Genomic DNA, 25,124 nt, shown 5'->3' on the forward strand with positions numbered 1-25,124 from the left:
TTTTTTGTATTTTCTGTCTTAGAAAACATTTTAACAGATATTCTCCATTGAGAAGGTTTTCAAAATGTTGTTAATGTTATCTACTTGTGATAAGGAGCGTTTGTTATGCTTTTAGTTTGAAGGCCTTAGTTTGAAGGCTTGCTGGTCATTTGACGTTTGAGCACACGAAACTTCCGCGTGTGGCCCGGGCACTTAAAGGACAAGTCCAGTGTTTTCAGCACAGACTTTATCATAAATTGATAGTTTCATTCATGTTTAGCGTCTATATAGTATGAAAAAAACATGGAATTCCGAGTCCTTACTGAAGCGGTATGGGTTCCAATCTGACAAGAAGGACACACTTCACTTATTTTTTATTTAAATAGGTTAATTTCCATAGTGTTTTTCACATTTACACTGTACACATGATGCACTTAAGGCTGTAAGCACAACCATCTGAATTAGGGATGTCATTATTCTACATGGTAAATCAGTCAACTTAGATTCATTAGAAATCTAAAATAAACATAGAAAATTCATACAAGGATGAGTAGTAACAGACTGTATATGCAGAGGAAACGTCATCATTCCTTATGCAACATGTTTCAACCAATTCATAGTGCTACAAATTCCTGGAAGAAATTGCAGGAAGCTAAATCAAAAAACATTATCATGTAAGTCTATTTCTGTCATAGTCATTTTTCTCTCACAGTGAAAATGTCTCATCTGAGTCTTTTTATTCTTTAAGAAAACCATTAGAATCAAACAAGGGCACTGCCGGTGTCTGCAAACTCACATTAATGAGAATTCCTTTCTAACAAGTCAAGAATGTTCGATTATTTTACATCAGATATACTACATTTGCTGTGTTCTAATATTAGATCCTTGTCCATTCCTATCCCATCCATTTTAGAGATAGAAAAAAAAAAAACACTCTTCTCAAGGAAATCAAGTCACAATAATAGTGCAAGAATATTCTATTAGAAAGTCCATGCATTGTGTATTTACTCAAAAATGAGCCGTGTGCATACGTCAGTAACCATACAACTGAAGCTGCTACATGGGAGAGGGACAATGGCTTGAATGCTAAAGAAACCTCAGTCAGCCTCTTTCAAAACATCATGTGACAAAGTGATCTGTAGGGACAAATACGCTTAAAATTGAACATTTCTTACTATTGGGGCATACATCTATCCATATTGCTGCGTCAATAGAATTCTGGCAGCACAAATGAATAATGAATTATGATTGTAAACATCTGGTTGTGTTGGTCCCTCAGTAGCAAAGGAAATCTTTGTTATAGAGACACCAGGATGAGAAAGCAATTAACCAGAAACACCAACTTCTGTATAGGCATTATTGGAAACATAGAAAATCTCTATTTGATGTATGAACGGTTGGAGCTGGCTCAGGGGATGTGATGACATTAAAAAAAACTAATTGCAATAATTCATAACAAATTCATTATTATGATTAAGTGTGGATCGATCCATTAAGATGCATTGTGCAATCAATAACCTAAAACAACCTTCATTTTTTTAAAACCTCACAAGGCAAGATGAGTCAAATACATACACTCAAAGAAGAAAAAATGCGACTAACACCTATTACATATATGTATAGATCAATATACAGAATGTAGTAGCTTACTGGTTTGTGACTGTAGAAGCACCTTCCGTTTATATTCAAGATTCATCTCCAGTGATTACATAAAATAATGAGAAGTAACATACATAATTATGTTTTAACACAGGGTGTGCACACAATGGCATTTGGACAGTGTCAAGGAGTTGGAAGATGAGGTTTAGCTCTTATATCATCCAACGATAAAAGAACGTATAAAAAATATATATTTGCTTTAAATGAAAAGCTTGACTTAGGCAACACTCTATAACATGCAATATATTCACACCAGCATCATTATTCTTCATACTTTTTTTTCTTCTCTTCCAGGAAGGAGTTTTTTATAAAAATACACCAAATGTCTTGTGAAAATGCGCTCACATTAAGCTTTTAAATAGGTATTGTACTAGGGCTGAACAAGTCTTACCACAACCTCTATAGCAAGGCTTGGTTTGCACTTTGAGAAACATTAGAAACAGAAATGCCACTGAGACAAGGTTATCAGTGAGAGGCAGCAGGTTTATGTGTAATTCTGCGGTGTGTTTTAGCACACACACACTGTGGTCTGGTTATGCTGCTGGAGAATTGGTGAGACAATAGCTGCGTTCACACCAAGTACTTTGCCGTACTTAGTTCCCAGCACTTAGTTTCCCTATGGAACTACGCGTTCACACCGGAATAAGTTCCCTGAGGGAAGATTACACAAATGAACCGCCGTCACTTCTTCTTCTTCTGCTTTGGGTTTACTGGCAGGCCGCAAACAACTTCACGGCGTATACTGCCACCCGAAGTCCCCGGCCGGAAGTCCCCGGAGTCGGGGACTGGCTTCAGTAGAAGCTGCTGGGACTCCCAGCAGCTTCTACTGAAGCCTTCCGAGTAAATCGCCAGAACGCCGACATCTCCTCATCTCCACCGCTCCCATGTTTTATTTTGTGTTGATGTACGGGACGGGTGGCGCAGTGGTCTGTGCATCTGATCATCAGATCAAGGGGGGTGCTGGGGAACTCCAGTTCGAAACCCGCCACTGCGTCAGGCCGTTGTGCCCTTGGGCAAGACACTTCACCCGGATTTGCTCCTGTGGGTATTGTCCACAGTACATGTATAATATCAATGTGTATTTGTAAAAGCGCCTCGATGACTTCGAGGCGTGAAGATGGACGGTGTGGCGCAGTGCGCTGTGCAATGATCATCAGATCAAGGGGTGAAACCCGCCGCTGCTGCGTCTGTAAAGCCGTTGTGTCCTTGGGCAAGACACTTCACCTGAACTTGCTCCTGTGGGTATTGGACCATTGACAGTGACCATTGCATGTACAGTGTGCGAAAAAGTACACGTCCCACCGTCCGGGACGTGTTATTTACAATATCGGACAAGTAGATCTTTCAATTGACTTGTCCGGCGGACAAGTGACGCTTTTCGGCCTGATTTATTGACAAATTATTGATACATTCAGTTTACAAAAGGCAGAACTCATTCGCAAATTGTACGTGCCCGCCATTGTTCGTTTAGAAATGTTAGTTTCGGTTCTGCTTGTCGATTCCTAAGGAAATGCATCTCGCCGCTTTCTGTACAGTTAGACGGGGGCGGGGCGGAGCGGGGTGGGAACAAATAACAATTGTCCGGTACCGGGATTAATAAGAGTTGTGAGGACAGGAGGCGAGGCCGAGCCCCGCGGACCGCAGCTCTCTCTCTCTATGCTCCGTATCAGCTGATCGCTGCGCGGTGCAGCTCAGCGTCTTTCTCTCTCTTTCTACACACAGTCTTTCTGCCCGTTTAACAGCCTAATCTTTGTCAAACTTTCTTATGTTCTTTCTCTAACACATAATGAAGGTTATTAAGCTTTTTAACTGCCATTTCCTTTATGAAGTAGCCTCCCTGTCTGTGTCCTCGCCCTGTCCTCACATTCCCGGACCCCCAGACTCGGAGGAGCACAGGGATGTCAGTATTGTTTATGAAGCAGGGTATAGAAATATAGAAATAGAAATACTATTTATTTACTTTTACAAACAGTGAGCAGCTGCAGCATGTGTATTGCAGGCAGGGCCGCCCCTGGCCAACTTGGGGCCCCAAGTGACATTGTGAGATGAACCGACAGGAGTTAATCTTTTTTTTTTTCTTCGAAACAAAGTAGGCTAATATAATAATATAAATATAATTCCTGTTTATTATTATTATCAACACTTTTTTATGCAGTGAGGTAAATGGTTGTGCATGTATGTCGTTCAGTATGCGTTTACAGGTGAATAAGTCTGCATTTCCTGCCAAATACTATTCTCAAAAAGATTAAAATATAATTAATGCAAATAAACAACTTCTATTAATAATAGCGGCCCTGATTGCAGGACATGTGTAAGCGTGCAAGCGTCTTTGAGTTGTAGAAAAGCGCTAGGCCTCTAGGCTATACATCTAATGTGTCATTATTATTATTATTATTATTATTATATGTCCTATGTGTTGGACATGTGTGGTTGGACTCTGTCTCACAGGCAGGTTGCAGTGTAACATCAGAGGAGACTGGGCCAACTGTACATTCTCAAACTGCACCACATAGAACTAACTAAACAATGCAGAGATTATTTTTATATAATTGTATTCAATAACCGAAAGAAATTAAACAGTATGAAGTGATTTGTAAATAGGAATACAGATTTTACTTAATGTTTTCATAAATATATTTTTCTCCCAGTTTGTCATGGGACTTATTTTTACCCTCTCAAAGAACCGGAATCGAGAAACAAAAATAACCGGAATCGAAAAGCAGAACCGGAATCGTTAAAATCCAAACGATACCCAACCCTATGTGTGATGCATTAAAAGCTTACCGCTCACTTACGTTAGCGGTGTCGTAAAAACCGTGGGAAAATGTAAAATACGATGGCGAAGAAGAAGATTCCAGTGGCCCCACATTTTTGTCCATTCTGGACAAGTGAAAAATGTATTCGGACAAGTAAATTGCCAAACTCACTTGTCCATGGACAAGTACTCTGTAAAAACTTTTTCTCACACTGATGTATAAAAAAAATATGTGTAATGTGTATCTGTAAAGCGCTTTGAGCACTGGAAAAGCGCTATAATAAATGTAAGGAATTATTAATTATTATTATTAATATTATTAATTATTATTATTAATATTATTAATTATTATTATTATAAGTTAGTCTCTCTGCGTTTCTGCGCTGGGCTAATGCTAATGCTAATAATGCTAATGCAAGGATAACAAAATGGCGGCTCTCCAAAACATTTCAGAGTTTTACGGGGCGTGGTTTGCAATCGCCCAGTCAATCAGAACTGTGGTACTTTTTTCCCCAGGAAAGTACCAGCTCTCAGCAGGCGCTAAAAATGGGGTGAAAAGTTCCCGGCACTTAGTTATTTTTTTGGTGTGAACGCGACATCATGGGTACTAACGGAACTAAACGCGAAAAGTACGGGTGAAAAGTACTCGGTGTGAACGCGGCTATGAGGCGCATTCACACCGCAGTACTTTTCCCACAAAGGTTCATGAGAACTTAGTTCATGAGAACTCTTTAGTTAGAACTCTTTAGTTCTCATGAACACAGATCGTGTTCACACCGGAATAAGGTCTTTTTGGTGTGAACGCGACATTTCGGAACTATATCGGAACTAAAGTGGGAAAAAGTACTGCGGTGTGAACGCGGCTATTACTGGACTCTTTCTGTTTTTTCTCTGCATTGTGCTGCACCAAAGGCAGCCTTTTGGCAGTCCTGCGACGGGCCTTCTTAGCCGACGGGCTTGATGATGATGATTGTTGAAGAAATCTTTTTCTGTTGAGTGTCCTGCCGCCAACTGTCCTGTCAGTGGGACTGGGAACCTCAGAACTACTTTTTGGACAGAGTGGACTGAGGGTGCTTGGGCCCGACACATTCATGAGATACAGGCTGTTGCTTCCTGAGAGTCCGTCCTGTCGCTCCAAAGTAGGGAGGAGCTCACACATGGCAGAGGGAGTGTCTTCCTCTAGAGGTCGCTGCAGGGTAAAAATAACAGTAATGATTACCTACATAGCTCATAAATGTGGATAATTCACCTTCTTACTTTTGATTAATCCCTGACATAAAAATTGCAGTGACATGAGCTGACTGAGGTGTATTATTACCCGAGACCCTTTGTACACTTACTCATGATAATGTGTTTAAAACTCGTAATTACATTTTGACAGCGTTTCAGTGATTTATCTTGCCAATAAAGTGGTGCAAGAATGAGTCCTAAAACCGTGAATAATCATTGATTCCAGTTCCCTTGGTTGGTTTGATGCCAAAATATATAAGGTCTGTGGTTTAAACAAGCTTAAAATATTTTTACGTTTTGCTCAAAAAATAAAAATGATCCTTGTTCCACTCTATAATGTCTCAATATCACACACTGTGCTATGAAAACGTTTGGGGTTCTTTGTCATCAATGTTTTAATTCGGGATAATTTATTTATCACAAAAATGTAAAACCCTGCTTACTTGAAGGAGAGGAGTGCCAGCGCGGGACATGGAGGTGGGAGGACACTGGGATACCTTGGCCAGGTCAAGCAGCACCTCCTCATGGTGCAGTGTGTCTTGGGAGCTCCCGGGGTCCTGCAGGGTGATCACGATTGCGCTGGTGTTGTCAGCACGCAGCATGCGTTGACGCCATCGCAGCAGAGCATGGCTGACCAGCTGCCGGGCACTGGATACACCACATGGGGCCTGCCGCATGGAAGATGTTGTTACACATACAGTCTGCTATGAGATCAACATTACTCAAACATCATTAAATGGCCTTCTGATTATGTTCTCTTTCCATTGGCTACAACATTTTAGGAAGTTAGTCTAGGAAGCCATCCATCAATGATGTTGCAAAATTATATCAGATTAAGAGCATCCTACTCTTTACACAAACAAGTCCTATTTTTCACCAGGACCGGACAGTTAATTCTGGGAAAAGTAAAGGAGGTGGTGTGTGCGTCATGATTAATAATAACTGGTGCACAGATGTGAGGATTATTTCTTTCGGACTGTTCCGCTCATTTAGAGGACCTCATGATCACATGCCGGGCTTTTCACCTGCCGAGAGAATTTACATCTGTTGTGATTACAGCAGTATATTCCGCCGCTAGTCGACAAAAACACAGCACTCGATCAGCTGTTTGGGTTTATCGACAAGACCGAGACTTCACGGCCAGAGGCGGCGTTCTTTGTGGCCGGGTATTTCAACACCGCTAACATGAAGAAGGTCCTGCCGAAGTACTACCAACACTTCAGCTGCCCGACGCGCGGGGGAAACATACTGGACCGTGTTTATTCCCCTTCTCGATATGGATATAAGGCTCTCCCTCGCCCTTCCTTCGACAAATCAGACCACATCTCACTGCTGCTGCTGCCTGCTTACAAGCAGAAACTTAAAAAGGGACAGACCGGTAACAAGGACACTACAGCGATGGAGTGAGGAGTCAGATTCAGCACTGCAGGATTGCTTTGCATCTACGGAGTGGAGTGTGTTTGAGGACAACAACATCAACATACACACGGTCATCTGCTACATTGGGAAATGCATCGATGACGTGGTACCGAAGGTTTTTGTACGAGCATTCCCGAATCAAAAGCCCTGGATAAACGGCGAGTTGCGTGGCAAACTAAAAGTGCGCACTATCGCGCACAGAGCTGGAGATTTGGAGGAGTTCAGGAAATCTAGGTATGAACTCCGGAGAGCTATCAGCATTTTGAGCCTGTATCCCTCTCTTCTCTCTCGGATGTAGTCAAGCACCTGCGGCTGACAAACTGCACCTCAGACAGCATTCCCTCTCGCCTTCTCAGAGATGTTTTCGAATCAGTTGGAGCAAGTGTTTTATTGCTTGTAAACACCTCTATTACCTCATTCACACCAACGCAACTCCGGTTCAAGCTCCGTGCCAGAGCTTTTCAGGTTCAGAACCAGTTCTTCGGTTTAGCTCTGGCTCTTTTCACACCGCCCAGAGTCCGACTGGTAATGCGTCATTGCGTCATCGTTTGCGTCATGACGTACCGTTTGCGTAACCTTCACCCAGGTATGTAACAGCTGTTCTCAAATGAACACGTGAAGTAAAGTTTAATATTTATAGTTTTATAGATTTATAATGAGTTATAATGAGAGGTGATAAACGTGAATGCTCAGGTTCCACCTTAACACGCAGACACGTTGCTTCACCATGAGCAGAAACCTATACAGTCTATGGCAGAAACACTGAAACTCTTGTTAAGTTTCTCCATCGTTGTGTACAAACTGGATAAAACGCGGGCTTTTTGTTGTTGTTCAGGAGTTGATCTGTCTCTGCCCCTGCCCTCGCCTCGACGTAAGCGTGACGTATGCGGTGCTTTTGCTCTGGCCGGACAATTTTTTGGTGCTTGAAACGAACCGGATTGCGGAGCTAAGAGGCTCCTCCGCTGCGGTGTGAAGAGGAAAACCTGGTGCTTTTCAAGCTCCAGCTCCGAACCGGCCCTGAAACACCGTTGGTGTGAATGAGGTATATTAGCTCAGGATGTGTCCCAGCTGCCTTCAAACATGCCGTGGTGCAGCCACTACTTAAGAAAAATCTCGACCCCTCCATTCTCGCAAATTTTAGGCCCATCTCCCAGCTACCTTTTTTATCTAAAGCCCTGGAGCGAGTAGTCTTTGTCCAACTACAGTCATTCTTAACCACGCATGGGATCCACGAAAAGTTTCAGTCTGGCTTCAAACCTATGCAGAGCACTGAAACAGCCCTTTTAAGAGTTTTTAATGATCTGCTCCTAGCCGCCAACTCAGGTAGCCCAGCTGTCCTGGTGCTGCCTTTGACACTGTGGACCATAGGGTTATTAATGCCTTTGTTACCTCGAGACTGGATTACTGCAACGCTCTGTATGTGGGTATGGACCAGGCCTCAATTAGACGCCTGCAGCTAGTTCAGAACGCAGCAGCACGTCTGCTCACTGGCCATAAAAAGTGTGACCACATCACCCCAATTCTGGCCTCATTGCACTGGCTTCCAGTTCGGTTCAGAATATATTTTAAAATCCTTTTATTTGTTTTCAAAGCCCTAAATGGGCTGGCTCCGGCCTATATAGCCGAACTCCCCCATCGCTACACCCCAGCCAGAGCCTTAAGGTCGGCTGATCAGCTGCTGTTGATAGTGCCCAAGACCAGGCTCAAAAGTCGAGGCTGATCCTCTTGCTGTGGTCCTGTGCCCTGGATCCTCTATCCTGAGTTCTGGATTAAGTCGTGGACTTCGGGTCGTGGCTGGGCCTGTCTCTGCGGTCCTGACTGGGTCTCGTAATGCTGCTTCCCTGATGGCTCCCACAGGATTATTTTTGACATCTTCGTGGATTCATCTTCACATGCATTTCCAAACATTCGGTCTACCTAGGCTCTAAAATGTATTATCTCTTCGATTTACACACGGCATCTATTGCACGTCTGACTGTCCTGGGAGAGGGATCCCTCCTATGTTGCTCACCCTGAGGTTTCTCCCATTTTCCCCTTAAACTGTGGGTTTTTCTCAGGAAGTTTTTCCTTGTACGATGTGAGGGTCTAAGGACAGAGGGTGTCGTTTTCTCATACTGATATTCTGCACAAACTGTGCTGTTGTATTTGCTGAAAAGTGTCTTTACTGTAGGGTATTTTTTATTATTATATGTACAGCACTTTGGCACGACCAAAAATCGTTAAAAAATGTGCTATATAAATAAAACTTGATTTGATTTGAGTGCAAAGAGACAGCACAAAGAGAAGGTGGAATCTGACTTGAAAAGGCTGTAACACCCGTAACATGTGGGCGGGACTAAGAACAATAACAAACTACAGAGGAGCAGCGGGGGGTGCTGCAGGAGTGTCTGCGTGCGCATCTCTCCCAGATGAGCTGAACAGTTTTTTTGCTCGCTTCGAGAGCAGCCAGACGGGGGGTGTAGAGAAGGATCAGGAGCCCTGCCCTTTTGTTTTAAACAGGGCAGATGTGTGCAAATCCTTTAAAAGGGTTAACCCACACAAGGCTCCTTTTTCATTTCATTTCATTTCAAACCTTTAACCAGATTGGTCCCATTGAGATCATAGATCTCTTTTTCAAGGGAGACCTGCAGCATATAGGTTCCACATGAAACATAAAACAATAAAAGGACATTATACATTATATTTACAGGATACATAGTTATAGACATTTACAAGTGCCCATTGTATCAGCAAGCATTTCATTTAGCCTAGCTTTAAAAACATGCAGAGGAATGAGATTGCTCAGTTTCAATTCTTGCTGAAGATTGTTCCAAGCAAGTGGAGCTGCGCACATAAAAGCTGTCTTACCTAAGACAGTCCTTGCTCTTGGCACATCTAACAAGACTACATCATGTGATCTCAGACAATAGCTGCTTGCAACTCTCTGTGTTATCAGAGAGTAGATATAATACGGGAGTTTACCCAACAAAGCTTTATAAATAAACGTGTACCAATGACTGAGCCTCTTTACAGTAAGTGATGGCAGACCTGCCTTGGCATACAGGGTACAGTGATGAGTAAGTGCTTTACAATTTGTAACAAATCTCCGTGCGCTGTGATAGGCGGCATCTAACTTGTTCAGGCAATAGGCAGGTGCATTCATATAAAACAAGTCACCATAGTCCAGCACAGGTAAAAAGGTCACAGTGACTAGCCTTTTCCTGGCCTCAAGCGAGAAACAGGACTTGTTTCTGAAAAAGAAACCTAGCCTAACCCTCAGCTTTTTAAGCAGATTATTGACATGAAGTTTAAAAGTAAGACAATCATCAAGCCAGATACCAAGGTATTTATAACAGGTAACCACTTCAAGTACTTGTCCTTGCATAGTAACAATATCCAAAACAGGCTCTGGTGTCTTTTTAGCTTTTGAAAATAGCATTACCTTGGTTTTATCAACATTTAAAAGAAGCTTAAGTTCAGCGAGCTGAGTCTGTATAATGTTAAAAACAGCCTGTAATTTAACACCAGCCTCCTTAATGGAGGGACCTGCACAGTACATCACGGTATCGTCCGCATAAAAATGTAAAGTAGCTTCATCCACATTTTCACCTAAACTGTTGATATATATGGAGAATAAAAGTGGACCTAAAACAGAACCTTGAGGAACACCATTAGCAATGTTTAACCACTCAGAAGACAGCCCATCAAAGTGAACACATTGGGACCTTTCAGAGAGGTAGTTCACAAACCACCCCACTGCATGGCTGGATATGCCAATACTGAGTAGCCTCTGCTTTAAGATGCGATGATCGACGGTATCAAACGCTTTGGAAAGGTCAATAAACAGAGCTGCACAACTCTGCTTATTATCTAAAATACTCGTAATGTCATTCACCACTTTCATTGTCGCAGTGATGGTGCTATGTTGCTTTCTGAAGCCTGACTGATGTTTAGACAGAATATCATTTTTACATAAAAACTCCTTTACCTCACTAGGCGTTCAAGAACCTTCGCCAGAACTGACAATTTAGAGATTGGCCTATACTTATTTAAAATAGTTGCCTCCCCTCCTTTCAGTAAAGGCAGGACATAAGCAGACTTCCATACTTTTGGAATTGTGTTTGAGCTGAGGGAGAGGTTAAAAAGAGTAGTGAGAGGAAGAGCAATACAATCTGCAGCTATCTTTAAAAAGAAAGGTTCTAAGTTGTCCGGGCCAGCCGGTTTCTTAGGATCTAGCTTAGATAATGCTTCATGAACAACATTGACAGTAAAAGGAGTAAAACAGGGTTTTCCAGACCACATTGTTCAGAGTCACGGATTGGGGTGTTCACAGAAGCAGAGTTAGAAACAGAATCAAACATAGAACCGCAGGACACAAAATGCTCATTAAAGCAATTTAGCATAGTGGCCCTGTCCGATATAGAGCCAGATGCTGTGGTAAGGCACGGAGTTAGCTCATTACGGATCTCACCGGTGGATATCGATTTTATGGCTTTCCAACATTTCCTAGGATTATTTAGGTTTTCTGTGGTAACTGACAAATAGTACTTCGACTTTGCACTTTTGACATTTGAAGTGAAGCTATTCCTTAGCTGCCTAAAACGCAGCCATTCTACCTCTGAGCCTGATTGCCTAGCCTTTGCCCAGGCCTTGTTTCTCTCATGAAGGAGACTGGACAGTTCAGCAGAAAACCAAGGATTGTCTCGTCCCTTAACTCTAAATTTACGCAGGGGTGCATGTCTATCAATGATCTCCATAAAACCAAGATAAAAATGTAAACTGCGGTCGCACTTGTGCGCGCAGTGATGAGCGGGCCCTCGCGTCCGTGCGCCTGTCGGGAGGGTTGCTGGTCCCCCCCCTCAGTCCTCCGAAATGAGCCGTTTGTCATCCCTCTAAATTGTTTACCTGACTTTGCGTTCCTTTGTTTCTGACCAGGAAATCTTAGGCATGTGCGCCAACTGCGTTGGTACCATTTTTCCTGCATCAACCAGGTAGCGATATGCCGACAGTGAAGAATAAACATATTTATAACTAGTTTAGCTAGTTCCAGAGGTAGATGGAATAGCTAAGTGTGTTTGGTCTAACTGTTAGTGTGTGTTTTGCTCAGCTCCGCAGTCCGTCACAGCAACAATTAAAATGTAAACCTAAGACGCAAAGAAGTGCAAGATAACAGATAAATATATAACAACCACAATGTAGATTCAATAATATGAGAGAAGTTGTAGATTAAGTGTAGACAGTATTTCAAATAAAGACAATGTAATAAGTATATACAGTATATGCAAAATGACAAGTACTATATGGCACACAGATGTAATGTTTTAATTATAAGTAAAAGTATGTAAGGCTGAAGTGACAGCAGTGATGAGCTCTACACGTCTACACTCATACGTCTGTACTGTAGTCAGTGGAGGTTTGGGTGGATGATGTTCCTGAGCGCTGTTCAGGCTTGCTTTATCCAGCACCTCAGGTGGCAGCTCTGTCCTTCTGATTTGCCGTGCACTTTTCAAAGTAAGGGTCGTTCCCCAGCAGATCCATTTCTCCAGAATTGTGGTAATCACAGAGAAAACAAGAGATCATAATAAAGACATGGTTGCTAAAGCATGATTGAACAAAGTAACTGTAAGCCTTATAGACAGAGAAAGTGTTTGTGTGGGGGAGGGGGGGTGTGTTTATTTGTAGGCTTTAGGAGATTTTTCATGAAACCATATGGTGCTTCACTTAATAAATACAAGGGCTGTAGCCTAATATTTATATTTATTATATGCTTTAGGAGCTGTTTGTGTTTGTTGTAGAACGTGTAGGTGTGTGTTGTAGAACGTGTAGGTGTGTCTGTGTGTTTGTGAGCGTTGATGTGCGAGGCAGACAGGCAGGTTTCAGTAGCTTATCTGACATATAAATGGTCCAAAAAGGTATATTCTCCGTTAGCTTACGAGGTCCTCGATTCAGCTAGCAACTAATTTCTTCACAATTTAGCATCACATTGGATATGGGCAGAATTTGTGCTGGATTGGAATTTTTTGGAACATTTCCCTAGGAGGACTTTGCTAAAATGTACTCGGATAACTATATCCGAGTAGTTTAGAGTAATTTGCGACATGTAAATCGTCAAAAATGGTGTATTCGCTGTAAGCTTACGACCTCCACGAGTAATTTTTCAAAAATGTGCTCCTCAATTAAGTATCATATTGGATAGGGGCTGAACCTGTCCTGCATTGGAATTTTTCCGATCATTCCCCTATGAGGAGTTCGCAAGAACGTGCGTAAAATGGCTGAAAAACGCACATTTTTCAAAATTGCCGACTTTCTGGGGGGCGGAGCTAATGGAAGGCAATCTGAAATATGTGTGCAATCATAATAGCAATATGTATACAGCGTTTCGTGAATATCGGAATAATTATATCTGAGTAGTTTAGAGTAATTTGCGACATGTAAATCGTCAAAAATGGTGTATTCGCTGTTAGCTTACGAGTTCGCAAGAACGTGCGTAAAATGGCTGAAAAACGCACATTTTTCAAAATGGCCGACTTTTTGGGGGGCGGGGCTAATGGAATGTATCTACAAATATGTCCGCAATTCCATGAGTAATGTCTGTGCTCAAATTCGTGAAGTTCTGAGAGTTATATGTGACTACCACACAATAGGGGGCGCTAGTGAGCAGTATTTTTGAAATATTACGGGGTTTTTTTACATTCTTGAAAAGGTCATGGGCTGTGATGCGTGTCCCAAGTTTTGCGTACCGAAACACATTTAAGCACATCGTCATAAAAAAAAAAAGTACAGGCCACGCCCACAATTGTCATTCGTTGTGACACTTTCAATATAAGTCCATACTCATCCCCAGAGTATGTCTAATAAAATAAAAAAAAGATTTCGTCCATCATTTCATGAGTTATACATTTGTCATGTTTGTGGCGCCCCCTATAGTCCAAAATGGATATTACTTTTTGTGCTTATTCCCCAATACAGACTGAACCTTACCACCAAAATGTGTGTGTTTTTGGTACATTGTTGATGAATTATGAGCATTTCTATCTAAGCCCCGCCTTTTTGCGAACACGTTTAGAGTACTGACGGCCACATTTATCGACTGAACATGCTCATTCCCTACGATAATGTGTCTGACCCTCCGGCGATACTGTATACTGAGTTTGGTGTTGAAAAACCAAAATTTGAAATTTAAGTGAATATTTCACTGTTTTTAACATTATGGTACTTAAAAAAAAATGAAGGAGGTGGAGCTTTCGGGTTCCAGGACATAATATGTAGAGTAGGTCCACCCGAATAAGTGGGCAAAATTTCAGATAATTCTGAGTTACGGTGCCACTTTGTAAAGGTTTCCAAAAATGGAAATGTAGTAGTTTGGATGAATTTGTGACATGTAAATCGTCAAAAATGGTGTATTCGCTGTTAGCTTACGACCTCCACGAGTAATTTTTCAAAAATGTGCTCCTCAATTAAGTATCATATGGGATAGGGGCTGAACCTGTCCTGCATTGGAATTTTTCCGATCATTCCCCTAGGAGGAGTTTGCAAGAACGTGCATAAAATGGCAGAAAAACACACATTTTTCAAAATGGCCGACTTTCTGGGGGGCGGGGCTAATGGAAGGCAATTTGAAATATGTGTGCAATCATAATAGCAATATGTATACAGCGTTTCGTGAATATCGGAATAACTATATCCGAGTGGTTTGGAGTAATTTGCGACATGTAAATCGTCAAAAATGGTGTATTCGCTGTTAGCTTACGACCTCCACGAGTAATTTGTCAAAAATGTGCTCCTCAATTAAGTATCGTATGGGATAGGGGCTAAACCTGTCCTGCATTGGAATTTTTCCGATCATTCCCCTAGGAGGAGTTCGCAAGAACGTGCGTAAAATGGCTGAAAAACGCACATTTTTCAAAATGGCCGACTTTCTGGGGGGCGGAGCTAATGAAAGGCAATTTGAAATATGTGTGCAATCATAATAGCAATATGTATACAGCGTTTCGTGAATATCGGAATAACTATATCCGAGTAGTTTAGAGTAATTTGCGACATGTAAATCGTCAACAATGGTGTATTCGCTGTTAGCTTACGACCTCCACGAGTAATTTTTCAAAAATGTGCTCCTCAATTAAGTATCATATGGGATAGGGGCTAAACCTGTCCTGCATTGGAATTTTTCCGATCATTCCCCTAGGAGGAGTTCGCAAGAACGTGCGTAAAATGGCTGAAAAACGCACATATTTCAAAATGGCCGACTTTTTGTGGGGCGGGGCTAATGGAATGTATGTACAAATATATCCGCAATTCCATGAGAAATGTCTGTGCCAAAATTCGTGAAGTTTTGAGAAACTATATGTGACTACCACACAATAGGGGGTGCTAGTGAGCAGTTTTTTTGAAAATGTACGGTTTTTTTTTTTTACATTTTCGAAAAAGTCCTGGGATCTGACTTGTGTCCCAAGTTTTGCGTCCGAAGCTCATTTTATGCTATCGCAATTTAAAAATAATGTATAGGCCACGCCCACATTCTGCACTTGTTGCGACACTTTGAATATAAGTTCGTAGTCGCCCCGAAAGTATGTGTAAATAAAAAACAAAAAGATTAGTCCATCCCCTCTTGAGTTATAAATTGGTGGTGTTTTTGGCGCCCCCTATAGTCCAAAATGAAAATACTTTGGTGTGCCTATTTCCCCAGACAGATTTAACGTTTCCACCAAAATCTGTGATGTTTGGATACATTGTTGATGAATTAGGAGCATTTAATTCTAAGCCCCGCCTTTTTGCGAGTACGTTTTAATTCATGGCGGAAATATTTATCGTTTGAACATGCTCATCTCCTAGGGTAATGTGTATGACCCTCAGGCGATACTGTATACGAAGTTTGGTGTTGATAAACTAAAAATTGAAATTTAAGTGAATTATTAAAATTATGCTAATTTAAAAAAAATGAAAGTAGGCGGAGCTAAGGATTCCAATTGGATTATTTGTAGAGCAGGTCCACCCGGATATGTTTGCAAAATGTCAGGTCATTCGGAGTTACGGTGGGACTTTGTGAATTTTTCCAAAATGGAATTGAAATAGGTGGCGCTAGCGAGCAGGTTGGACAATTTGAACTCATTGACTCCAAAATATCAAATTTTTCACCGATCCTGGCGTCTGTGCAAAATTATACAACTTTTTCAGCATCCTAAAGGCCTGAAAACAAGGATTCCGTAATTATATAATAATAATAATAATAATAATACCACGAATAACAATAGGTATCCTTGCACTTCGTGCTAAGACGCCGTTGGGTCCTAGCACTCTCGTGCTCGGGCCCTAATAAGACCATGCGGTTTCCACATCAGCACACAGATCGATTTTACCCCAATCAAACAGATCATGCACAAAACCCTGCTCCACAAAATGTTTTTTGTCTCTCTTAATGATAATGCGAGGTTTAACCTTTTGGACCTTAGTGTCCCTAATTGTGGCTACAACACAGAGATCACTCAGATCATTTGAAAATACTCCCACAGATGAATATTTATGGGGAACATTAGTTCAAATGAGATCAATTAGGGAGGATTTATTAGGGGACTTAATGTTAGGGTGAGTAGGACTGTCAACAATCTGAGTAACATTTAAAGAGATACAAAGGTTTTTAAAATCCTCTGACACTGCAGTTAACCAGTCCCAGTTAAAATCTCCAAGTAGCACTATTTCCTTGTAGTCTAGTTGTGATAAAAGATTTGCTAGTGAAGACAAGGAGTCTTTGACAGCTGAGGGGGGTCTGTAACAGCCCACCACCATGACCTGTTGCCCCTTTGCCACTTCTATATTTATGGCTAAAAATTCAAATTGCTTACTGATCGATTTGGAAACTAATGTGGTTACACTGAACTTATTCTTAACATAAATGGCAACGCCACCACCTTTATTAGGCCGGTCAGTACGATACACATTAAAACCATTTAAGGCAATGTCAGAGGCCAAAATAGATTTGTTTAGCCATGTTTCTGATAAAACAATGACGTCAGCGTCAGTCGAGCTCGCCCAGATACGGACAAAATCTAGTTTACCTAACAGACTGCGCACATTCAAGTGGATGAAACCCAACCCAGACCTAGCTTTAAAATCAGCAGGAGTAGCGATCTGACTACTACTACTGGGCGGACCAGGGTTAGGTTGTACATTTCCTGACAGTAATAACAACAACAAAACCAGGCATCTTTTCCTCTTAAACGACACACATACATTGTCATCTAATTTAGAAACACCGGAAAAGTCTGCGAGAGTGTGATTAGAGCTTAAGAAGCAGTCCTGAAGAACCATCATCGCAGGAAAACAAAAAAGACAAACATATTTTGTCGAGCAGATTGTCTGTGACAAGGCAACCGGTAATTGTTTGAGCAACACATCCGAACCTTTGCAGGGGATGCCCACTGCGGGTGGCAGAACAGAATTGAATCCAGTAGACTTCTCAGAATGACTAGAGATCTTCTCATAGTCCAAAACAGTTAACAGGCACAGCAGAATCCCGATATGGGCCATTTTCCCAGACCAGCACACAGTATCCGCGATGTTCCTGGAGCAAAATCAGCACAGCAGTAAAGGACAGGCGAAAACAGCAGCGTGGAAGCGCTCCGGTCCCTCCGTGGTATCCCCGGGGTGAAAGCAGACCTCTGCAACAGCAGAACCAGGACAGGTGGAAAGCAGGCCCCAGCAGTGGTAAAATCCTCCTCCGTACAGCAGCACACGCCCGGTGGAAGCAGGCCAAGCCCGAAGCGTGGAATCACTCCGTCTCTCCGCGACGACTCCTGGACCTGATGGCATCCCATGGCATCCGTGTTCTCAGGGTGTGTGCAGTTCAGCTGGCAGAGGTGTTCACAGACATCTTCAACAGGTCCCTGCTGCAGTCTGTAGTCCCCACATGCTTCAAACACTCCACCATCGTTCCTGTCCCCAAAACAACAATAATCACCAGCCTCAATGACTACCGCCCAGTGGCACTCACCTCCATCATGATGAAGTGCTTTGAGCGGTTAGTCAAAACCTTCATCACGTCCTCCCTCCCTGACTCTCTGGACCCCCTGCAGTTTGCCTAAACAGGTCCACAGACGACGTCATCACAAACATCACATCCTCCACCCTGATCCTCAACACCGGAGCCCCTCAAGGCTGCGTGCTCAGCCCTCTCCTCTACTCCCTGTTCACTCACGACTGCGTGGCCATACACAGCTCCAACACCATCGTGATGTTTGCTGACGACACGACCGTCATCGTCCAGATCACCGACGGCAACGAGACGGCGTACAGAGAGGAGGTCGAAGACCTGACATCTTGATGCCAGGATAACAACCTCCATCTCACTGTCAGCAAAACAAAGGAGCTGATTGTGGATTACAGGAAGCAGCAGAGAGAGGGACACGCCCCCATCGCCATCAATGGGACTACGGTGGAGAGAGTCAGCAGCTTCAGGTTCCTCGGTGTCCACATCACTGAGGACCTGACATGGACTCTTCACACCACCACCATCACCAAAAAAGCTCGACAGCGGCTCTTCTTCCTCCGCAGGCTGAGGAGGTTCAACATGGACTCCAGGATACTCTGCAACTTCTACAAGTGCACCATAGAGAGTATCCTGACTGGCTGCATCACGGCCTGGTACGGCAGCTGCATCGCCCTCAATCGTAAGGCTTTACAGAGGGTGGTGAAAACTGCACAGAACATCACCAGGACGGAGCTGCCATCCATGGAGGACCTTTACTCCCAGCGGCTCAGGAAGAAAGACCTCAGGATTATAAAAGACCCCAATCACGCCAGCCACAAACTGTTCTGTCTGCTGCCGTCTGGCAGGCGGTACCGCAGCATCCGGACTGAAACCATCAGATTCAGGGACAGTTTCATTCCACAGACAATAAGACTGCTAAACACCTGAACTATTGAAACAACATCCATAATATTCATCTGGCTGCTACTTAGAAATTATTTATCTATTTACCTAATATATCATATTCCAATAACTTGCATATAGACTCTTATTGCACTATTTCACTATTTCAGTGTTTTGTGTTGCACTGTTGGAGAAGCCTGTGACCTAAGATTTTCATCGGCATAACTACACTGTAGCTGTTCGTATGACTAAATAAAGAACCTTGAACCTTGCTATTGTAGCTCTCCACTCACCGTTGCCTCGTTGTTCTGACACATGGAGATGGCGTCTTGAGGTGGCACCATGTTCCACAGACCGTCGCTGCCCAGGATGATGTAGCGGTGTTTTTTGGGGTCAAGGATCATCACACTAGTGTCCGGCTCTGGTGAAACCACAAATTCCCCACTGTAGAAGTCATAGCTCCACAGATCACCTGTTACAGAAAAGGAAACTTAGCTGAAAGCACCACTGGACCTAACCCTCAGTCCATGGGGACTGGCTTGCTTATCTATACATCCTCTATAAACCTCTTATTGAAAAAGAGCAAGTGTCGGTGTCAAATTGTAGAGCATTTCAACAACTGTATGATGGAAAGCTTTAAAACATTTTGTAAGAATGCAAATAAATGAGAAATCATTAATAAAATAGCATTTTTTTTCTCTGGCACAAGTTATCAGTCCCCAATTTCCTCATTGAATTCTTCCTTTTAAATACATTAAAGATCAACTGTTATTGTCCATTGGGGGTTCAAAACCTCTGGCTCTCTAGCTCATTATTATAAACACGACTTATAGTGCTGATAGTTTGTAACTTTTCTATAACATGACCCAAAAAATGCATTCATTCAGGCCACCGAAATAGAGGCTTGTTATTTTCCTACCTAACGCACGGGCTACTGCCAAGAATGGGATATTGTCGATGACGGTGCTCCTACGCACTGGGCCGTTGTGGCTCAGCCTCGGCCTTTTCCAGACAACCCGGTTCACTCCAGATTTCTTGATAACACTGAAAGCAGATGGAGGAGGGAGGAGAAGAAGAGGTAAGCTGCCACATATGAGGTATTCAAACATTTCAGAAAGCATCTTTAGACATTATTGCAAAGCTGCAATTACATGGATTAGACTAAGCTAACATCAAATAAGGCACACAGAGATAAATATAATGAATTATAATGTATATAAATATGTCCTTCCTACCGAGCAAGTCAAAGAAAATAAAAGCTCAACCCTGATAGTAAGGCTGGATATTTTGCATTAAATGTAAGCAAAACATTTTTGTTGTAAAGCCATCCAGGGACCTATCATACAAAAACATCTTATCAGTAGACATGCCACAGACAGTATAAAGGACCTTATTTCTTGAGACAGATAACATGATTTTATCTGCTATTGTGGAAAAAATAAGCTTTCTTTCGCCTCTTTGTTGTGGATTGGACCGGGTTGGTGGGGGTTGTGAGAATAAACAAACTGTTACTAGACAAGCGTGTGTCTGGTCAAAGAGATATAGTTACATTTACGCAGAATTTCAACCATATGCTATGTTGTGTATTAACTTTACAGCCAATTAGCAACAAGATTTTAAGAATGTTATTGTTTTGTGTTCTGTGCAATTACATGCTTGAAAATAAGTTTACGAATGCAGGAAGTACACTACACAAGAAACACTATACCATTACAACAGACGTTTGTGTGCGTGTGTATTTGTGTTTATCAGGACTTTGGTTAGAAGAAGAAGAATTGGAGGGATGAAACCCTCTTTAATGGTCACACACGCAGAGCACACAGAGTGAAATGTGTCCTCTGCTTTTAACCCATCCTAGTACCAGGAGTCTAGTGATAGGATCAGTGGGCAGCTATTGTACAGCACCCGGGGAGCAATGGGGGGGGGGGGGGGGGTGTCCGGTGCCTTGCTCAAGGGCACCACGGCAGGGCAGGAGGTGAAATGGGACCTCTCCAAGTAGCAGTCCACAGTCCATATTTAGGTCTGGTCTGGGACTTGAACCGGCGACCCTACAGCTCCCAGCCATAAGATTGCAAATAGATACACATCACAATCCTGAGTGTCATCACACATTGTAGAAACATGTGTGTGTGTGTGTGTGTGTGCGTGCGTGCGTGCGTGTGTGTGTGTGTGTGTGTGTGTGTGTGTGTGTGTGTGTGTGTGTGTGTGTGTGTGTGTGTGTGTGTGTGTGTGTGTGTGTGTGTGTGTGTGTGTTGGATATGTTGCATGACCATCCATAACAGCATAAGTGCTGTTATATGTGACTTTATCATTATACATTTAACAGGGCTTTGCCTTTATTGGAGCTCTAAAATGATTATAGGAGCTTTTGCACGCATAACAATTTGACTGTAGTGCTTCTAACATAAGTTTGTGCAGCACAAATAGACTTGTTTTGAAACCCAAACCCAAAAAGCAGCAATGCAAGTACATACAGAGCAGGCACTGCGCTAGTTTTAAAATAATGAAGAGACAGGATGTGTTGTGGGTTAAGTCTTACCTTCCTCCCAGACCTTCAATACGCTCCCTCTCTCTTGGTAGTTCAGGTTTGTGGTCTTGTGTGACTTCCACAGCTCTGATGAATGGGACTGAGGGGTCATCCTGGACCCCTAAAACCACTGCTGAATCCCCAACATGGGCCACATACATGCGGTTCCCTCGGATGACCACGACGCTGGCTGTGGTGCCCGATGTGCTGGGAAGGCCTGTGAGCGTCTTTGGCCATTCAGCTGAGAAGATTAAATGTAGAACATTGTTGTTAATGTTGACCTTTACTGCAAATAAACGGCTCACTTCTTATTTCCCTGGGTTACACTGCACCACAAATAACAGCACAGCATTTTTTGTATTTATCTATGGCTAATCTCTATCATTGAGTGTTTGATTAATTGGCCTGATGACAACATTGAAGTATGTCGTGGAGCAAGTCTTTCCGATGTAATCAGTGTTACTGACATGCGCTTTTGAGACACTGTGCGTACACACCTTATTTGACCAGCTGTTGAACAGCTGACATGCCCAGGCATATCCAGGGAGACAGCCTGTGTCTCTATGTTATAGCACACACTGGCTAATTTACGATTCAATAAGTTATTTAATGGGTAATAACGAAACATTAACCGTAACAAAATATAGCTATAACAGCACACGTTTTACAATCCTAAAAAACAATAGAATATTGCTTGACTACTTTACTAACTTGTGAACAGACTTCTGAATTCGTACCATAGACTGTATATATAAAGATTCGTACATGGGGCAGGTTTTGTCTTTGAACCCGGTGGCCAATGCCAACGCTTGGCTCAACTGTTAAACCAATTAATAATGTATATTTAAAAAGCAAAATAAACTAAGGCTAAACGTAGTTGCAATTGGTCTAGGTCAGCCTATTTTATTATTATTTTTAAAGACAATCAAAGACTTGACTGAGCCCATTGAGTCTCCTTGTTCGGCTTTCGTAGGGGCAAGCTCTACGAAGATGTAGCCATAAAACTTTCTGATGTGCTAACGTTAGGCCACAGTCCTGTTGTGAGGTTTGTGATGTTCATGCTACTCACGCAGAGGGAGAGGAACATAACAATGGACGGTATTGAAAGTTGATAACGTTATTTGACGACACAGTACAGTGTTATTACACTTACGTAGTTTTTTCCACATAGCATGGTGACAAGCTACGAATCCTTTGCGTATTGCAGAGCAGACCTCCTGGTCACAGTCGGACCAGAAGCCCCGCTGTCTCTTCAGGGACTCCCAAAGATAGTCCCGTGCAAACTGCGCTGCCTCGCGGCCTCCATGCCCATCGAACACCGCGAAGAACGCCACGGAGCGGCGGGACGGACCAGAGGGGCTCTGCTCAGCCCGCGGCGGGCTTTGACCTCCTGGTAAAGATGTTTCCAATAACACACATTGGTCTGTCGTATGCACAGTTTCACACGTTGCATCTGAAACCGGTGGGGGGGTGTCTGGTTCATCAGTCCGGTGCTGATGCGTGTCCTTAGCCGGAGAACTGACCATAAAGTCTCCCCCATTGATGTCTTCTGCCTCTCCCGGGCTCTGTTCGTCTTCACCCGGCTTGGGCTCTACTATGACCTCGGTCACATCTTCCATGTATTTCCTGCCTCCTTGGTCGGTAAAAACACTCACTCGCATCAATAACCCGTTTTCCATCTTTAGATAAGTCGGTTTCCAATTTCCCAGTACTGTTTACATGTAAAATACTAAGAGAGTGTAGTTTATTGCAGCTATGCGTCCTGCCTTTGTTTATATCCGAGTGTAGTAGGCATGCTCATGGGCCCTTCTCACTTCGGTTAAATGGATTCCTTGCGTCCCTCACTTGCGTCGTTTCCCTGCGACTAGTCCCTCCCACTAAGGAGGAAACCACGAGAAGCACACGTGAAGCGACGTCCGTTTGTGATGACGCTGCACAGCTGATCGTCTGACAGCAGCCAGCTCTGTCCCCGTTATTTCCACACACCCCCCCGCCTCTGTTAGTACACATTTACTGACACAAACATTTGTATCATCTGTTGTAGACCCAACAAAAATAAAATCAAATAAGAACTCATTCTCTAAAAAGATAAATGCCATTCTTAAAATGTAGGCTATAGGCTAAACGAAAAAAGCGATCATGAAAATGTTTCCAATAAATGAAGAAAATGATTTTTGACCACTTTGTTGTTCAGATATATCATATATTTGTAACTAAATGATACATTAATTGAAATAAAACACAGTATAAACTGAGGAGTGAGTCCCGTGAGGTTCATGTATTTTCTTCACTCTGCTGGGAAACTGCTCTCATGTCAAGAAGCATCAGATCAGTGCATGCATTGCCTCGTCCAATCAGTGAGCGATACACAGTAAGGGGGCGGGGCGAGTGTCTGAGGATTTCATCGAAGGATGGGCTGCAGTCGAATAGTCCAAAGATCAGCTCCTAAGTTCTAACCCTATCGTCTATTCCTTGACCTCTGAGTGAAACGTCACAGGGTTAAGGGATAGTGGATAGGAGAATTCATAAGGACTTAGGAGAAGAGACTGCGGTGCTTTAGAGAATCAGAATGCACTTTCACTATCCGACGTGTTTATGATGCGCCAGCGGACGTCATTTTGTGCGTCTGCTGCTGTGGGGAAACTATGGAAACTACAGTTTTCTATAGCGGACTACAACATGGATGTTCAATAAGAACGAGGGACTACTGTAAACTCATCTAGAGACTCTGCACCGTGCTCTGATGCTGTTGTGTTATGCTTTATGAACGTGGACAACAGAGAAACATATTCTTCATGACCAAAGTTGGTATTGAAATAAAAAAGGAAAGTGAAACTTATGCTCCTCGTCACCCTCTCACTCCGGTCCACATTAATACAAATGATCCCAATACGTATGATTCTATGAACTATGAAAAGATCTTAAAATCAATACAAATGTATTTATTATAAACGTTAGTCCTTACCATCTATCACTGTGTATATCACCATTCAAACATCTTTTAAAAGTTGAACAAACTCCACACAGCTCATTAAAGACTGAAATGTTGACTTTATTTGATAATTTCAGTAAAAACTAATGTTCATATTTCTCTCTTTGATTATAATACTGATGAACGTTAAAAAAAAAAGCACTTTGGCAACTCACCACCTATGTTTTAAAATGCTTAATAAGCACCGTAACTTTCATGATATAATTTCTCGGTCATAATCGGTTGTTTCCGTGAACGGCCGACTGTTGTGTGACGGCAAATGCTGCGGCTGCAAGGCATTGTGGGGCAGCATTTTCGCTTCTCGACGCTCTGTCGGTTAGGGAGGTCCAGTGGTTCCTAAGCTAAAGGAGGTTATAAAGGAAGTTTGAAACCTCCTTTCCTTTCATCTAGAGAATTCGAACGGCACTTATCATGGCTGCCACTGAGGGACTTCCGGGTCATTTCACTCGGTTAGGAAGGTTCCTAAGCTAAATGGACTATTCGACTGCAACCATGGTCTGGTGGTTCCTCGGTTATAGCTCCTCCATTATCGCTCCTCGCTCCTCGGTCCTCCGGCAAAAATAAGGCCATTGGGACGCTACTCAAGATGGCACAGACAAATCAACTTCCGGTGAGACAGAGGAGCGAGGAAATGAAAAATAAGAGAAGTGAGAAGGGCCCTTTGGCTCATACCTCCATGGCTCATACGCGTTGACGTCACAATCTCTCTTCTTCTAGC

The 25,124-nt window shown here is 42.7% G+C and overlaps 1 protein-coding gene across 1 annotated transcript; it reads right to left on the reverse strand.

Moving 5' to 3' along the window:
* Positions 1 to 336: 336 nt before the first annotated feature.
* On the reverse strand, positions 337 to 23,258 carry ppm1da (protein phosphatase, Mg2+/Mn2+ dependent, 1Da). The gene is made up of 6 exons (XM_034097971.2): positions 22,568 to 23,258; positions 21,427 to 21,655; positions 19,807 to 19,931; positions 19,181 to 19,359; positions 6,067 to 6,291; positions 337 to 5,582 (listed from the first exon to the last, which is right to left on the reverse strand). Exons 1-6 carry the CDS (start codon positions 23,091 to 23,093, stop codon positions 5,211 to 5,213), a joined length of 1,656 nt encoding a protein of 551 aa, XP_033953862.1. The 5' UTR covers positions 23,094 to 23,258; the 3' UTR covers positions 337 to 5,210.
* Between the last annotated feature and the right edge of the window lie 1,866 nt (positions 23,259 to 25,124).

The sequence above is a fragment of the Pseudochaenichthys georgianus genome, chromosome 13 (assembly GCF_902827115.2).
Source record: "Pseudochaenichthys georgianus chromosome 13, fPseGeo1.2, whole genome shotgun sequence".
Classification (NCBI taxonomy): domain Eukaryota; kingdom Metazoa; phylum Chordata; class Actinopteri; order Perciformes; family Channichthyidae; genus Pseudochaenichthys; species Pseudochaenichthys georgianus.

Bases quoted from the DNA above. Each gene is read 5' to 3' on its own strand.
- ppm1da (XM_034097971.2), bottom strand. From the start codon at position 23,093: ATGGAAAACGGGTTATTGATGCGAGTGAGTGTTTTTACCGACCAAGGA. The intron at 19,932-21,426 runs GTAAGACTTAAC...ATCTGCTTTCAG, and splicing joins ATTGAAGGTCTGGGAGGAAG to TGTTATCAAGAAATCTGGAG. The intron at 6,292-19,180 runs GTGAGTGGAGAG...TCCATGCGGCAG, and splicing joins GTCAGAACAACGAGGCAACG to GCCCCATGTGGTGTATCCAG.